Consider the following 17,384-nt stretch of genomic DNA (forward strand, 5'->3'; position numbering starts at 1 on the left):
TGAAGAAAGTTTCAGAGCATTGCCGCATCTGACATCATGGAGCTGCATGTGCATGGGCTCATCTCAGGCAACGCGATGGACTTTAGGCAAACTACCCGAATCAAAGGGGCTGCATTGGCCCATGTGAATTTCTCTGGTGGGTTTGATCCTACAAATGACCTTTTAATGAACACAATGTTAGGTTAGTGCACAGGCTGCCTACGCAGGGGACAAAAGCACCATTCATTCTCTGCCTGCGCCGCGAACAGTAACAAAGTGTTTGATGCCACTCCTGATTAGTTGCAGACAATGCGGACCCGATGTCCCCCTTTTATTCCTCGACTTGTGCATTTCGTTCACGTCCTCCATTGAATTATGACCTTCCATCAGCGCAGCGGCTTTTTATTTCCATTTAAGATGATAAACTTTGATCAAAATCATATCAACCTGCATTTTAATTGGTCTCATAGACTCATAGAAATGACCACAAAACAGAAAAAAAGATCCAGGAAAATGTATTATTTAAAAAAAGAAAAGAAAAAACAGTTACAGATAAATCACATTTTAACACATTGCTAGAATTGTCCAGGTCCATTTTGCAAAAGAGTTTGGATCTCTGGTAATTTTTGAGGAAATGTTAGACAAGACTTTTACGAGAAGGAATACAATAATACCATGTAAACAGTTTAAACACATATATAAACAGACAAATAAATACAATAAATAAGATAAATATATAAATATCTACCCTACTTGATTGCCATAAACACACCAGGCCATGTCTTCAATAAAGTGGCCATTCTTGTATCTTTGCATCTAGATTTTTTTTTTTTTGCATAAGGTTGATGAAAAGAAAAAGAAAGAAAGCAATGTTGTGCAAAATGATCCACAGTTTGAGTACATTTGGCTCCAAATGAGTCCACGCCTTGTCACACCAAAAGCTGCTCCTCCATCCAAAGCTTCCTGTAGTGCATATTGATGTCCCAGTGTTTATCGAGGTACGTGTTGGTCTAAAGAAGGGGCAATATTGGAGTAAAAGTGAGAAACACAAAAATCTGCAGGACTCATTCATACATACAGTATATATGAGCACAGTTATACCCTTAAATATTTTAGTTAAAACATAAATAACTTATTATTGGAATAATAATAAAAATCCCCTGATTTGTCGAATACTGACACAAAGCCTTTTCCTGACTTGGCACAATTGATATGTATAACTAAATATATGTGGTATAAAGCAAATACAAGGTAAACTGCCATGAGTTCAAATGTGTGTGTGTGTTTGTGTTTTTTGTGTTTTTTTCAGATCCAGGTCAGTGGAGCCTCTCACCTGCTTCACCTCTTCATTACGGGTCTGAACGCAGTCACCTTGTCATCTGCTAAGGTTGCGCAGGCTTGGCTCAGGTCAGGGGATGGTGTCTCAGATTTGCCACTAGGGAAGCCTGCAGAACAGACACACAGAGTGCACCTTAGCAAGTCTATAGTCAGAGAAATTCATTCATTAAGTGAAATAAAACATAAAACAACCAACATGAATAATAGTAAAACATAGTTCATATGTGTGTATATATATATATATATATATTATTGTTTTGTTTATGTGCTTCATTTTCAGAAGCGCAGGAAGGAAGACAGAAAATTGAATGGCATGGATCAAACAGGGATGAACGGGATGCACTCTGCCAGGTTAGACACTTTTCAGTGGAATATTTGAAAATAGTCTTATCTTTTTGGGGTAAGGAACAACCGTTTAAAAAAAAAAAAGAAAGAAAAAAAAAGTTAAAAATGCTTGTACTGTATCTTACCTTCAATCGTGGTAGCATAAGGATATGTATCTGTCAACCCAGCGTAGGACGAACAGTGCAGATGGATGCCCTTGTGGCTATAGCTCCCAGATCCATACACTTTTGAGTGTAACACTGAACTCTCAGAGGAGAAAGAGTTTTCTGAGTTGGAAAGATTGGAGCTTTCATGAAGGCCCCTTATCCCCGCACACTGTCCAGCAGGAGACACAGGAAGCCTGGTGCTCTGGAGCTGGCAGGACGCTCCCGTTCTTAACTCCGAGCCCGGCTGAGGCTGCTGATGCTGCGGGCTCAGAATAACCCCCGACGCTGCTGTACGAGCCAGAGACCAGATCCTGGGCTTGTCCGAGGATTCGAAGTGCGACAGAGTCCCCATTGGGCTGGATGAAGATTTGGAGACCACCGCATCGGAGTATTCAGAGGTGAGGGGAGGGAGAGTGCTCTTGATGGGACAAGGGAACGCTGTGTGGAAACTGTTGGGCAAACTCAAGTGTAGTTCCGAGCTGCAGTCTCGTTTTTGGAGGGTCCCAGAGATGTTCATGGCCTGCTGCAGGTCAGAGTCGTCTTCATGGCCCTTCTCACAGTCACTGTCCAGCTTGTCACAGTCCTCATCATCCATGTCATCCAGGTCACTCAGCTGCAAGTCCTTCTCATCTTTGCAATCTGTTGTATCTTTGAATAAAATACAGAAACAAAAATAAGACACAAACAAAAAATGCATTATTACTAAAATTATGTACTACACAAGTATATACAGTATTTGCTTATTTATTTGTGTTTCATTACTATTAAAGCAAATATAATTGATCTTTGAAAAATTACCCTGCACTACAACATTGTCCCTATAACTAGGCGTAATTCATATAATAGCCATGCTACAAATGATAGTGGAATGCATGACAAGGTAACTTAACCATTGTTGTTTCCATGGATTATTACTATCCTGTTGCACATGTGTTGCATTGACATACAACTGCAGTATTTCTGTTACCTTTGGTTACACAGTCGTGGTCGTTCTCCTTAAGTTCGTCTTTCCGATCATCCCCGGCTTTATTCTTTGGGGACCACGTCATCTTGTTCTCCTTCTTGAGTCGCCTCCTGGCGTTGGCGAACCAGGTGGACACTTGTGTGAGGGTCATTTTGGTGATGATGGCCAGCATGATCTTCTCGCCCTTGGTGGGGTAAGGGTTCTTGCGGTGTTCGTAAAGCCATGTTTTTAAAGTGCTGGTGGTTTCTCGTGTGGCATTCTTCCTCCTGGCTGTCCCGTTAAAGTCCACTGTCCCGTACCTAGTTCATACACACATGCACACACAGAAGTCATTAGTGCTGTTAGTCAAGGATAATGTTCTGCACTCCACACTGTTGGCCAGGCATCAGGATGGAGTTACAATTTGACATTTGAACTGAATATATACAGTGACTGGTGCTTTTCCGTAGAAGAATATTGCTACATTAATTAGGTCATAGCACATGAAGAGGAAAAAAACTCTTACCTGTCATACTGATACTGCCCCAGTGAGTGGTCATAAGGATAATATGCAGCTGTCTGAGCGATTCCAGAGTGTAAAGTGCCTGTGCTGTCCTTGATGTCATACTGTGGATTCTGCAAACACAGAAAAGTTATAATGAACTTTAAACTCACTAATTGAAGGAGAAAAAAAAGCTATAGTATGGTCTATTTTGTTGGTCTATTTTTGTATGTGTGTTATGTTTTAGTTCCACACATTAGATCAATAAACAAACAACAAAATTGTTGCTTGCACATAAAAAAAATAAGACTTAAAGAAAGCAGGTGTTAAAGTAAAAATAATTGGGTCACTGGCAAAATTCCCTATTCTCTTTTATCTATTTTATCTGTTATATATGGCAACCTTACAGTGTTAACATTTAATTCGTCTTTTCAGTGCTACCTTTACCCCATCAAATGAATGCTTTAGCCAACTTTTTTCTTCTTCTTTTTTTAAACTAATTACGAGTGGCAAAAAAAGACGAAACATTTTATATTTGAAACAAAAAGTCCCAGTCATTTCCTTTACGCACGCACTACACCCACCAGAGAGGAGTAGATGGACGGGTCGGTGCTGTAGGGGAAGTAGTTGGCATAGTTCTGGCTGGCGGCAGCGGCGGCTGCGTACGGGGAGCTGTAGACGCCCAGTGCCGTGTTGAGCTCCGTGCGGCTGCTCAGGAGCCGGTTGTCGTACGAGGGGCAGCAGAAGGACGCAGCGGCAGCAGCAGCAGCGGAGGCGGCAGCAGCCGTTTGGGATGCGCCTGTCCCGTCAGAGACAGACCTGGAAATCGAATCGCAGCAAGTCGTACTGGGGTTTGCCGACACGAAAAACTGCATGAAGAAAACCATGGATACAGTCACTTTCTCGATTTGGGATCCCCGTGTTTTCGATGCTATGCAACTTTGACAATGTTTGACAGCCATGAAGCTGTAATTATTTTTGCTTTCTGTGGTGATACGTCTAACATCGAATGTTATTAATAGCCTATAGCCCAGCTGGTCAGTTGTTTCAGTCAGGTGAGTGGATGTTTGATTATTGTTAATTAAAAGATATAATCTAAGACAAAAAACAAGTATTGTTTTTATGTTTTCATTAAGACGTACTAATTGATTATTGCAACAATTATATTTTTGGATCACTGACAAACTTTAGACAACTTTGTTTTCTGAACTCTTCTTACTTAAAAATGTTTTACAAAGCCTAAGCAAATTGTTACATAAATAAAGTCTAATTTGAACTCTTTTGTCAACTTTTTTCATCTTTCTTTTTACGTCTCCTTGCACGTGGTATTCGAAATGTGTGACAGAGTTGTGAACGCGTGCGCGGCAGCCGATTTACAACTCACGCTGTGTGAGATAGGTGACATTCATCTCTATTGTCATCCGAAAAACACGTGAGTTCATTCATAATTCAGTGTAATTGGACACGTCTCTGTGTGTGCCTATTGATATTTGGTCCGAGAACAAATGCGTCACAGGAAAAAGCTAGCAGACAATAATGTCAGTCACAAATATTTTTTCCGAAGTGATATAGGATGAAAACGCCGACTCAAATCGTAAAAATATAGTTTCAAGTTAAGCATGCACTAAAAAAAATACTGTCTTACCTGTGACGTTGCATTGTAGGGATATCCAAACTGTGAGAAAGACATTGCTGCGTCTTTTGTTCCCATCAGCAATATTCTTCACCCTTGATCGATTGCAACCAATTCTACTTCAAATCCAGCGTCTTACACACATTTCCACACACGGCCTTTCGCTCAATAATAGATGACTTCACTCATAGGAGGGAGACTTTAGGCTGGCACCAGCTGCAGATTGTTTTATATGAATGAATAATCCCCCCCAAAGGAGCCGATAAGAAATGAAATTAAGCGTCATTAAGTGCTGCACCCCCAACCAAAATGTTGTTGTAAGCTAAAGGAGGCTTAAAGGATAACGTAAGACTTGCAAGATATGGACTCTGCTTGTGCTATTATTTGTGGCTCTATAGTTCTTTAGCATTCATCCATGCAATGGTATCAGCGTGACGTCACTGTAATCCCGGAACGCCAGGGTACCAGGGATAGAATAATGTCTTTGCCAATCACGTCCAGCCTAGGCTTCTCTTCAGATGCACTGTACATGTTGTTTCTCGTGTAGTTGATTCAGAATAACCAGCATTGTTATTCCGAATGTTTTAAATGTATATATCGGCACGAGGGTCTGTTTATGTTCTCATAAACAGACATCAAACTCACTGACTGACATCCATGCAAACATACACTGTTTTTCTGTAGTTTTAATCTCAACCCCTGGCTCTGTGACCAGAGGTCCAAGCCCAGAGTTAATGACGATGATGTTTCTATCTTTCTCTATTAGTGAGGGGCAGTCCCAGCAGGAAGGTTTTTTGGCAGGTCAATAGACCAATGATTGATGCGCGCCTGGAGACCTACGTGACCATTACGCGTAATGCGTAATTGTATCAATTAACACATGGATACATGCCCTTGTTTAACTATATCCAACAGAGTGAAATTATAGCCTATACCTTCGAGGGGAAATCCAGAAATCTATGTGGTTGTAAAGGGGGTGGGGGATCTCGCTCATAATACCAGCGTGAATTGTGCTTTAATTGATTGCACACAGTGTACATCATTTTAGGTTGCATCAGATCAACAGCCCTTATCTTAAGAATCATCAAGATCCAAACTTCTGCTGAGACGGAGCAAGGGGCGTGTCCTTTACTTGGTCTGTCATGTTTCCACACCTAGGGTGTCCACGCTGGATTTGGTGGCGGATTCTCAAACACTACTGCTTTTTGTGACTCCTCTCTCACGAGACCCGCGTGTGGTAAAAAGCGCTCTCTCCGGGGGGCGCTAGAGAGCTGCTGTGAGGCAGATCAACGGATCTCATCTCCCAGAGATAAGAGCGGTCTGAGCGGTCATGGTCCAAGCTCCGCCGTTTGAAAAAAAAAACAAAAAAAAACAGCAGGGATAAAAACAAGTCAGACAAACATGTCTTTGGTCCAGGCAGAACAACCAATAAGCAACAAAGTTTCAGCAAGACATTTCATATGCTCTAAACTTTTTCACCCAGTATAAAGTATTTCAAATACTTTATTTTTGAATCCAAATGTATAGGATAAATTGATCATTGAAGACTTAGCATAACCATTGTACATTTGTATACAGATAACACCCAGTCACAAGAATATACTAAGCAGTATAGATTGAGACATTTTTGGTTTTAATTTGTTCAGGTATGTGCATGCTTGGTCTGAGGTTGTACTATAGGTTTTCATACCAGAAGGAAATACGAAATAAGAAAGTTGATGCAAAACAAAACATGGAGTTTTGCAGTTGTAGTGATGAAAACCATCTACGATCACTATCAATGTTGATCATATTTTCACTTTAAAGGATTATCTAATTGTTATGGAATAATGATTTCGGGGTATATTGTAGTATTTTGCATTGCACTACAATCATTATTGTTATTTGGGTCATGGCTCGTCATCGAAGCCATACAGGTTGAGAACCGCTGGTCTAACATAGGTTCAGCCAAAATAATTGTTGTCTTTATTTTAAATTTATATATGAGATAAGTCTTAACCCTGCCCTCTTCAAGCTGTTTGGTTACAAATAAGTGTACGTCATCATGCTCCTCGATTAAAGTCATCGCTCAATAGAAAGGAATGCAGAAAGGTTAAGTCAACACTCAATAGCCTTTAGCCCTATAATCTCCACTTTATACATTTCTTGTGCTGGCTTAATGAACCACTCAAAGCCTCGCTATATTTTTATCATGGAGTTGCGGATGCCTGTGCTAGTAGTGTGTATAAAATGGTAATATGAAGGGCAGAGCAGCAGAGGAGTGGATTGAGATTCCCGAGTCAAGCAGGTGATGAAGCTGCACCTACCTGGAGGTGTGCAATCTCATTAAAACCAAATTGGTATATGCCAATAAAGCTAGGGCAGTCGTGGAGTCTCAAATTATGAGATGCATGCACACTCTAAGTCCCCTCGTATTATTAGCACATCTAAATTATCCAAAATGGAAAGAAAAGTAATAAATATTGTAATGAGATAGAAGGAGCAATGGCAGATATGGTCACAGCAGTGGTCCATTATTGCCAAAACAAACATCTCCAGGGCTCCTGAATAATTACATAGGACTGAAGAGGCCATTTAAAGCTTCATCAAACAGCAGAAATAAGGAAATGGGGAGATAATGTCAAGTTTGCTATCTCAACTATATCCGTATGGATTGCTAAGTTAACACTTTGCGTTATATATCTAAGAACTTCTTGAACCAACTGATTTTCCAGACTGTAAATGTAGATGCATTTATACATATATAATTGTCTGTCACATGTTTATCTTAATGACTTTGAATGATTCCAGTTTGATGTTTAACTTTGTGTTTGGGAGCACTACGTATCCCAGATGCCCCAGGGGCTCCTGGGAGAGGCAGTGGCAGACAAAGGCAGAGACAAGAGACAGGGAGGCGTATGTGTTGTTTGTGTGTGCTAGTGGCACAGTCCCCTTGAGGCTGCGCTGTAATGCTATCATCAGTGTGGTGTCAGGGATTTGTACTTGTCACACACACAATCACACTCAGCAGTACTAGTGACTCTGGGAAATCACTGCTTATAGGAGTCTGCCCAGTGTCGAGTGTGAGAGAGAGGCAGAGAAGTGGGAGGAATATACGTCTGTTTTGTCCCGAGGGGACATGTGTGTGAATACTGCAGCATGTGTGTTGATATGTGGATCTATGTTACATTCTTTTATCCACGAGCCTTAGGCTTTTGTGTGTTTTTGTCGTCAAGCTTGGTGTATCTACATCGACTGTGTCAAATCCCCTGTAGTGACACTCGTGTTCCCCTGTGCATTAAAATACACACTCCTGAGCTAATGCAGGTTTAGTAGGTATCCACAGTTTGGGACTACCACTCTGGCATGCCCAGTCTGACTATGTGTGGTTTGTACCAGGACCATGCAGGACAGAAAACAAAGTTGTTCTGTGCAACAAAAGGCCATCTGAGCACTGTTGTCAAATATAAGCATACAAGAGAGTACACAAAGGGAAGACTAATTTTCTCACTGTACATGTGTTCCTGAAACTGCTTGTTGGCACTTGACCAAGTTTGAAAAGGCCCTCGAGCCATGATCTATTCAGTTCATGAAGGATCATGTCAGTGTTCAGAGGGAGGAGATAGAGGAAAGATTGGAGAGAGATGTAGCTGCATTTTTTTCCATGCTACAGCTGTCAAACCCTTAACAGCACTGGGACAAATGGGGCTCTGAAAGTCTAAGTGACTCACATACTGTTGGTGCATATATACTTCTATATAGTTTGTCGGTCTCCACCATTAATACAGCATATACCCTGTTCAGGTGCTGTAATTCAATTATTAATCATTATTTGTAATACTTTATTACAGTGTTACAACTGTACATGTTTTCCATATGGCTGTAACATTTATATTTGTACTATTTTGATACAAATGGACATTAGAGGTGATGGCGCTTGATGGGAGGTTGTCTTTCTCGCACAAAATCAACCTCTCCATGAGTGCTGTTGAGCTTCTCCCACTGTTATACCACAAACAGCGGCCTGAGCCCATCTGGTCCTGCTTCATTCTGGTTTACTTGAGAAACATTGCCAAAACAAATAGCTTCGCAAGATATTTGTTTGCATAAATTGTTGTGAAAAGCATCACCAAGAGTTTTTGAGTGGATTATGAAGGGGAAGTTTAGGGCAGCCAAGCATGGTGAAATAATCCTGTCTTAGATTTGTTCATCTTTAAAAGTGGAGAAAATGTTTTGGATTTTCCCTTGGTTTTGGCAGGAGGTTTGGACAGTGAAGTTTCGCGGCTTGTGTGATTGTCTGTGTGTATTTGTGCATGGGCACACGTGTATGACATGTGGTTGTACTATAATAGAGAATGCCAGGATGTTCTCTCTGTATTTTAGCATAGCGGTGTCCATTTGGATAACGTCACCGCTTGCTTGAAAAAAAAAGTTCAGAGGCCCGTCTCGATGAAGGGAAATTGTTGGAAATGTTTCGGAGTCCTTGTGAAGCCACATTTTCTTCTAAAGGTCAAGGTATCAACAAGATTAACTTGGCTTGTATTACATTGCTAAGAACCATTATATCCAATTTCACAATAGGCAAACTACAGGCACATTTTGATTGCATTTGCATGTGTAGAATTTACACACAGATAGTATGATCACAGTGGTTAACCAATGTCTTTTTCATCTACAGTAGTTTGTCTCTATACTATTTTGTCACCAACACATTGAAGATCACAGATGGCTAAGTTCAGATTCCTGAATCCAAATATGTAGGACAAAAATCCCAATTCAAACAATGACACTTCCATGCGAGGGCTCTCTGTTCCTAATTTGCTGCTTTGTCAGTGGAGGTCTCTTTATGGTACTTCCAACAAGATCCAGATGCAGCTAAAATATGCTTTCGTATAGTCTTTGTCCTCAGATTCTCTGCTGCAATGCTTTTAGCCCGCACTGTATGAATAGCACTTTTTGCCCATAGACATGCAGTATCTGCCTATATCTATAATCAAGCTCTGATTAATGCATCTTTACTTGCAAAAGAGAACTGATGTCTATAGTCATGAAGTCTTCTGAGTGCTTGGTCCTGCCCCACCTCACCCATGGAGCTGAACGCCCAGAAGACAGCGGAGATGATCATGGACAGGAAGGTCGCAGCCCAACTGCTCCCCCCTCGCCCTGACCGACTCTTCCTTCACCATCGTGGACCATCGTGCACCGAAATCTGCCAGGACCTCAAATGGAAGCCAACCAACAGCTCCCTCATCAAGAAGGCCCACAGAGGATGTTCTTCCTGCAGCAGCTGAGGACCACCAAGATGGTGCTGCAGTTCTACACATCTAGTCCAATTCCTCCATCACTGTGTGGTTGGGGCCACTGCTCGGGACAGGTATCAACAGCAGCGTATTGTGCATGCTGCGGAGAAGATGAGTGACCGTAGGCTCCCATCTCTCGAGGACCTGTATATCTCAAGGACACGGGGGTGGATAGGTAGGATCACAACTGACCCTTCTCATCCTGGACACTGACTATTCAACCCTCTCCCTTCAGACAGGAGGCTACGGTCCATCTGGACTAGTACACTACACCCGCCACAAGAACAGCTTTTTCTCCTCCGCCATCAGACTCAACCACTCTATATCTGACTCATGAACACATGATAACCTGTTCCAGCATGTTGCACTCTGTGGTATGTCCACACTCATTGCTGCTAATACTTAATGCATCTGTACATCTGTAAATCCATTCACGCTATTTGGTGTTAAATTGTTCCTTTATCATATTTTTATCTTAATCTATTTGTATGCAGTTTGTATAGTTTACTTTTATCTGCACCACGTTTTACATTTCATGTTACACATGACAATTCCTAGTTTCTTGACCTATTCACTGACAATGGCAATAAAATGTATTCTGATTCATATTTTGATTACAGTATGAAATTACAATATGAAAATAATTTCAGCGGATTACCTCTATAAGTGAGATAAAGATTTAAAAATGTATTTATTTCAGTTGTGATTTATTGCAAGTATTATGGTTGATTATTATGATTATTATTATGATTGATATGATTATTATTTTAACATTTTAAGAACATATTCATGGTATTGTTTTCTACACTGTAATGAATATGGGTTTAGCACCCACCTGCATGACCTTTTAGATTGATCAGTCCAATGCAAAAATGTCCTGTTGTAGAGCTTAAACACTTACACTGCCACTAGCATCAAAAGCAGCAGGTTTGGTGAAAGCACAGCCCCTGATCGGTTTTCTGTAAACGTGCCCCGTACATGCTTATAACCTGAACTCTGACCCTTAAATCTACAGCAGCAGCATCACATTTCACCAAAATACTGCACTTGAACTTGGTCTTGTTAGGACTAATTTCCGATTTGCTGATTGTCAAGCCTACTTTGGAGAATAAACCTCACTACACTGGATTAGAACGCAGTATGCCCAAGCCCTTTTGACGGACAGAAATAAATGGTTGTCTTTGTAATATATAAGTTCATATACTGCATTGTGTTCAGAATGGAAAAAAATCAAAGACACAAGACATAATATGAGGTTGTATATCAAGTCAGGCATCACTTGTGTACACAGCAACTTTAACATTTCAACTATTTGGTCATCAGCATTAATAGTTTGTTGAACTGTGCTCTTCCTGTCATGAACTTTGTTAGGTTTCTTAGTTATGTTAGAGATTTATAAATAAGTAAAATCAAATAAAATTACTATATTTAAACCACACCCCATTAATTGATTTTTTTTTTGTCTTCATATGCTTGGTTTTACAATTCACTGCACGCCCGTTCAAGCACGAATTATAAAATGGAATCCAAAAGAATAGTCAATAAACTTTGGTTCCTCTGAGTATTGCGAGTACAGTCTACATTTTGGTGAGTGTCTAGTCTTGGTCATCAGGGACAGCAGAGACCTGGGCAGTGAAGCTGAAGGGTTGTAGCCCCCAGTCTTCCCCCCAGGCTGTGTGTGTACTTGCTGGGGGCTTATCACTTCACACACATTGTCATTTATGTAGTCTATCTCTCTGCTCATCCTCAGCACTTCCTCATCCTGAAGTCCCATCTTTGTCAGCGTTGCACCCCTGTTGAAATGTTGTCACTCGGGTTTGGAGGCCTTCCTTTAGGAAACGGAGGTCCATGTTTTAACCACAAACTGATAGAGCTGTCTTGATAACCCCTGAGCCAAAGAATACACCACCGTGTTACATAAAACAGATGTCACTCATCTCCGGCAAGAAATGTGAATATTCTTTATGTCGTGAAATTGTTAGTTGAGGATTTATGAGTGTGTTGAAGGGAAATAATTTGTACAGTCCTAGATGGTGATTATTGGTTCTGTTGTCAAAATAAAGTAAGTAAGGGCTTTATTTGTCATTGAACAAGTGTACAACGAAATAGTGTTCAGGTGTTAGTCCTGAGCCGCTGCAACTGAGTCGCGCCGCTACTGTGAGTCAACCTGACCATCAAGTTTTTAGAGGTGGAGGAAACCGTAGCACACGGAGGAAACCTGGGTGGATGTCTTCAAGGGCTCCTCTGATCCTCTCAAACGGTGCAGCATCTCCTGGGTTTGTCCCTGTTTTAGAGCATGGTGTCCTGCACTGGTCAGCTCCACCTCATCCTTCCCCTTCCTTCTGTGCAGCTCCCTCTGCTCCACAACAGTCTTTCACCCTCTTCTCCTTGTTTGTCCCTTCCTTGTTTCCTGTAGCTCCTCTTGTGACGCCTCCACTGTGCTGCAGGTGTAGGGGGCTCTTGGTGCCTCTTCAGTGTCTCAGAAGAAGCAATTTGTAGGTCTCAAATGGGTTTAGCCAATAAGCTGCTTCCTTCAGGACCATTATGGACTCTCTGCAGTAAAAAACAATCCGCCAAACCCCACAAAAACACAGCAAAGACGTATCCAGTTAAACAATGTGGAACGCAGAAACCACAAATGTAGTTCTCAGAAAAAGGCAAAAAATGCAGCCATACTGAGAGAGAGGGAGGTTGCTGCCTGTTTACACGTCGCCATGACGGCAAAAGATACACACAGTATCGTGTGTGTGTTATTCTGAAAATCCGCATTATACTGTTTACAGATACACGTTGTTTAAACTGAACTGTAAATGGCCCACTGGGCACTCAAAGCCCTTTAAATCAAGGCACCACTTGCCGATTGACTTACACAGTGTCTTGTCCAAGGACACAGCCGCGACACTGGCAGGAGCCGGGACCAAACTACTGTCTTTTGGATTAGTACCCAAATGCCCGGCCCAAATACTCCACCCAATGAGCTGCCACTGCAAAGTTAAACAATGCCTTAAAATGACTGTGGCTGTGGCAGACCATAACACTATGCAAACGCACTGGTGAGAAGACTCGCTTTCTTGCATTCCCAGTGCGGCTCACTTAGTGCACTCTGAGCTGGTGCGCACAGACCGGGGTGGCTTAGGATGTGGGATGAAGCACTTTACATATCCGCAAACTCACTTCCTCTGGGGAGATAAGAAAACCTCTGCTTTCTGTCAGTGTGTCCTCAGCCGCACACCCACCGAGACCTCTGCGTTGGTGGGAATCTGCTCTTCTTCTTCGGCGGCCTACCCCATCCCCATAGATAAACCAGAAACAAGACCTCAATGAGAAGATAGGGGTGGTCATCCATGGTTTTGCCTGTTGTCTTTGCTATCCCTCTTCTCTTCCCAATCTCCTCTCCTTCCTCTTTCCTCAAGTCGATAGTGTTAATTGGCTCACTCAGTCACCAGCGCATTGATTGCGGTCGCTAATAAAAGGGCTATTGATCTGCACTTTGTTTAACACTGGCCCGTTCAGTGAGAGTTGCCCTCCAATACTATCAGGACAGCAACCCCTTCCTGTTTGCCAGTCTCTTAATGTTATAAATTAAGTCAGTCGATTAGGGAGATTTTTTAATGCCCGCTGCTTTTCCCTCATTAGGATAAGGACACGCTGAGGTTGATGGTAAAAGGAGAGAAGTGAACCCATTTAAGACATGAGCCAATTTGACTTTTATGTTTGCTGGGAAAGTAATTCTGAAGATGGTGTAATGAATAGTGTTGTACAGATTGTTCGCTTAGTAATTGTTACAGTAAGTGTAAGGGACCAGTTCCAGGCAAAGCTTGCCTTTTAATCTCCAGTGCACTCACGGCCTAAATACTCTTGGTAACAGAAGCCGGTATGACCAACCTCTGTAGTAGTGCGTATGGACTGAACTTAAGCAGTTTCAATAATGAGGAGTGCCTGCCTGTCTTGAAGCATGAGCATGTCAAAGGCAGGTCTCCGGAGTAAGGTGATGAGAACTGGAAATGGGTTGTAAGTACCTCCATGAAAGATTTAATTATCACCATTAAATATTCAATGATCAATAGATTTTGTTTTAGCCGATCAATAGGTGGCTACGCCTGGGAAGGACAATGTGCATAAGTTACTATTTTGCATTTCAAAGCAGCTGGTGTCACGTGGCTCCATTGGAAATCCATACCATTTTGTTCGGCTGTATTTCATATTTAGTTGCTTTATCCCCTTATCACTGACTGTTATTGATTTCCCTGCCTTTATTTACTGCCAGCAAACTGCCCTAGGTTGAAAATGTCAAAATGTTTTTGTTTTTTTTAGGGAATCCGATACACCTCCATCTGTGTTACTGATCTCGTATCTGGCTTTTTGACCCATTTCCTAGTATTCCCTCGTCTCGTTTCCTTTTCCCCCTTCCAGCTTCTGAGTACAGTTGGAAATTAAACTCTGTCATCTTCCCACCCACCTAACAGATCGGTGCTCACTCGGCTGTGAATCTACACATTATTCAAATAAATACCTCTAGGTGTCAGGGGAATGCGTTGAGCCACATCAAAGGGCCCCTCCAACACGTCAGCGGAGCTTGTTCCTTCTCCAGTCCTATTTTGTTTACTCGCGCCGGCTTTAATGGCTTGTTTTTTTTCTCCTTCCCAGCACCAATCACATGTTCTGAAGCGACATTTAGCCAAGTTCAAGTGCACTTGTCTGGAGTTTGCACCTGTGATTCTGATGCAAATAGCTTTTTGTCCTTTTTGCTGTACTTTATGGTTGCAGCATTTTGCACACAAACCCAAGCCGTCTAATGGAAACAGACAATTACAAACGGTATTGTTGTTATGGCTTTGCATTACGTGATACAGTATCTGTATCGCGAGTTGAGGAAGCCACAGTATATCGCAAAATCAGAGGTTTTTCATCTGACTCATTTTTGCAGACTGAGATTTATTATTTGTGCCGATGTAGCAAACAAAAGAAACAAAAATGGCAATTTTTCAATTTTGTTTCACTGTAGCCTTGATTTGGTCCTGATTGAGGAGTCAGTCTCGAGTCTCTTGTTTTGACACAGTTTGATTAAAAAAGCAAGCTGATTATGCCTTTTTTGCTTAAATATATTGGAACATACTGTGTTTAGTAATAATATCAATATCACAATGTTCAAGGCAGTTATTCAATATTAGAATTTTTTCTCATTTTGTGCTGCCCCAGAGGCAGCCATCTCCTTGTAACAACAGAGTCCACTGTATTTGCAGTTGTAGTCTTAATGGATCAATGGAGTAGTGATTAGTGAGCATTGCAAGTTGTACATAATGTAAAAGCTGTTTCAACATCAAGCTACAAGCTAATGAGGCTGATAACATACAGTGTAAAGTTGTGTTTCATTTATTATGAATGTGAAATGTGGGTTGCAGACTCTTAAGTGCTGCTTCACCAGTTAACAGGCGTTTTTTTTTTCTTTTCCTTTTTATGAAAGTCTCTTGGCTCAGAGGTCACGGAGTTAACCTTTGGGCTGCATGAAGCATCATCAGTGCCATGAGGATACATGGGCTCAGTACGGCTGCACAGTTGGGGCTAGACAAATGTGGATGTCGGCATGTGCCTCCACATCTGCACATTCTGTACAGCAGTGTAATAAAAAAGTAAGATGGACTGACAAAACAAGAGCCATGAGCCATTGTGACGGGGCAAGGGTGATTTAACACATACATATATATATATATATATATATATATATATATATATATATACAGTGGGGAAAAAAAGTATTTGGTCAGTTTCACATAGACATTCTATTGGATTTTGGCCAAATACTTTTTTTCCCCACTGTATATTTGAAGTCATTTTTGAAAGGCAATAATATAGTTTTAATGATTACTCTAAATGAATGTGTTTGTTTAATCTGATACATATATGGTGCCCAGAGGATTATAGAATATAATAGTCTGTAAGATTGCAAAGTGAAGGAAGGTTGGGGATTTGTGCCTGGCCTCCACTGTCTGTGAACATTGGTGTATGAATGAGAGTGTGGATAGATGAGTGGTCCCTGTTGTAAAGCACTTGAGTGCCTATTGTAGGTCGAGACCATTTACCATTGTTGAAAACAAAGGTAAGTACTTTTAAAACAAACATTATTATTTAATATTACTTGCGTTATATACATTTTCAGACTCAGGTGGTCAATTATACACAATCTATGAAATATTGAAAATATTGAAGCTAACAGATTATACCTTTCATTCCTAAATCGGGGTGTGCAGAGCTTGTTCGGCCATTGGAGACCTTCTTGCGGGCTTGGAAACATCAGTTACTATATGCATTAGCATATTATGTACAACACAGCACACACTTGCTTTCTTGCATAAAGGATATTCTATGACTTCTCCTAAATGTAAATCCTAAATACATGCTGACACGCATTACTCACTGTCAGACTCGGACACCTCTACTGGTATGTTTAAATTGCTCCCAGCTGTATCTTCAATCTTGATGGAAATCAATAGAGCTTTTACTGTCACAGTGGAGGGGTGGGGACCGCATATTGACGTTCAGTGGTCATTTCAGGGGGATTTGATGTTTTTGCCTCCTCCTCAGCCAGGAAACGCCACAATACACCAACTCAAGTTGCCTGTGTGAGCTTTTCCTATGAAGCTTTTCATGTAGTAGTTACAAACTTACAGTGCATAGTTGATGTAAGCCAGCTTCTGGTTAGCTTAAAAAAATAGCACTACTGAGACTGTAACGGGCTTTCAGTTTCTTTTATTGTTTTTAGTGTTTTTCACATCATAGGATGCCGCCAAATTATTATAATATTTGGTGACACACTTTCCATAGTCCAAGAAACCACTACATACTGTATTGCAAAATCACAGAGATCTTCCAACTTACTGAGATTTACTTTTTTGTTGTTGCACACATAACAGTAAAAACACACCTTATAAAACATACATTCAGTTTAGTTTTGGCTGGTAAAAAATGTATTTGTGCTGTGTTGAAGAGGCTCTGTAAACGTTTACAATAATATTGTCATCTCAGTATTGAAGTTAATTAGCAAGTTTAAAACCAACAAAACCAAATCTAATGTGCTTGCTTATACTGATATTATTTACTAAGCTTTCACTGTTACTCTCTATGGAGTTTTCTGCCAGTGCCTCCTCCCAACAAGCCCCAGAGTCACATTTCAGGCCTGGCTGCTACTTAAAGGCCCATGATCTGCCTCGGAGAATGGCAA

The 17,384-nt window shown here is 41.1% G+C and overlaps 1 protein-coding gene and 1 long non-coding RNA gene across 3 annotated transcripts; one reads left to right on the forward strand and one right to left on the reverse strand.

Moving 5' to 3' along the window:
• Positions 1-609: 609 nt before the first annotated feature.
• Positions 610-5,229, reverse strand: irx6a (iroquois homeobox 6a). Of its 2 annotated transcripts, none has more exons than XM_079555286.1 (7): positions 4,899-5,229; positions 3,838-4,072; positions 3,278-3,387; positions 2,776-3,071; positions 1,788-2,456; positions 1,313-1,424; positions 610-989 (listed from the first exon to the last, which is right to left on the reverse strand). In XM_079555286.1, exons 1-6 carry the CDS (start codon positions 4,910-4,912, stop codon positions 1,318-1,320), a joined length of 1,431 nt encoding a protein of 476 aa, XP_079411412.1. In that variant the 5' UTR covers positions 4,913-5,229; the 3' UTR covers positions 610-989; positions 1,313-1,317. The 2 variants fall into 2 exon arrangements, with proteins under 2 accessions (XP_079411412.1, XP_079411411.1); XM_079555285.1 differs by having other exon boundaries at positions 3,838-4,122.
• LOC306962199 lies at positions 1,286-2,089 on the forward strand. The gene is made up of 3 exons (XR_013792811.1): positions 1,286-1,386; positions 1,598-1,668; positions 1,986-2,089. It is a non-coding gene; the product is annotated as an uncharacterized lncRNA (long non-coding RNA).
• Positions 5,230-17,384: the final 12,155 nt, after the last annotated feature.

The sequence above is a fragment of the Gobius niger genome, assembly GCF_951799975.1.
Source record: "Gobius niger genome assembly, chromosome: 4".
Taxonomy (NCBI): domain Eukaryota; kingdom Metazoa; phylum Chordata; class Actinopteri; order Gobiiformes; family Gobiidae; genus Gobius; species Gobius niger.

Bases quoted from the DNA above. Each gene is read 5' to 3' on its own strand.
- irx6a (XM_079555285.1), bottom strand. From the start codon at position 4,964: ATGGGAACAAAAGACGCAGCAATGTCTTTCTCACAGTTTGGATATCCC. The intron at 3,072-3,277 runs GTAAGAGTTTTT...TGTATGAACTAG, and splicing joins GGGCAGTATCAGTATGACAG to GTACGGGACAGTGGACTTTA. The intron at 2,457-2,775 runs GTAACAGAAATA...TTTTATTCAAAG, and splicing joins CCACGACTGTGTAACCAAAG to ATACAACAGATTGCAAAGAT.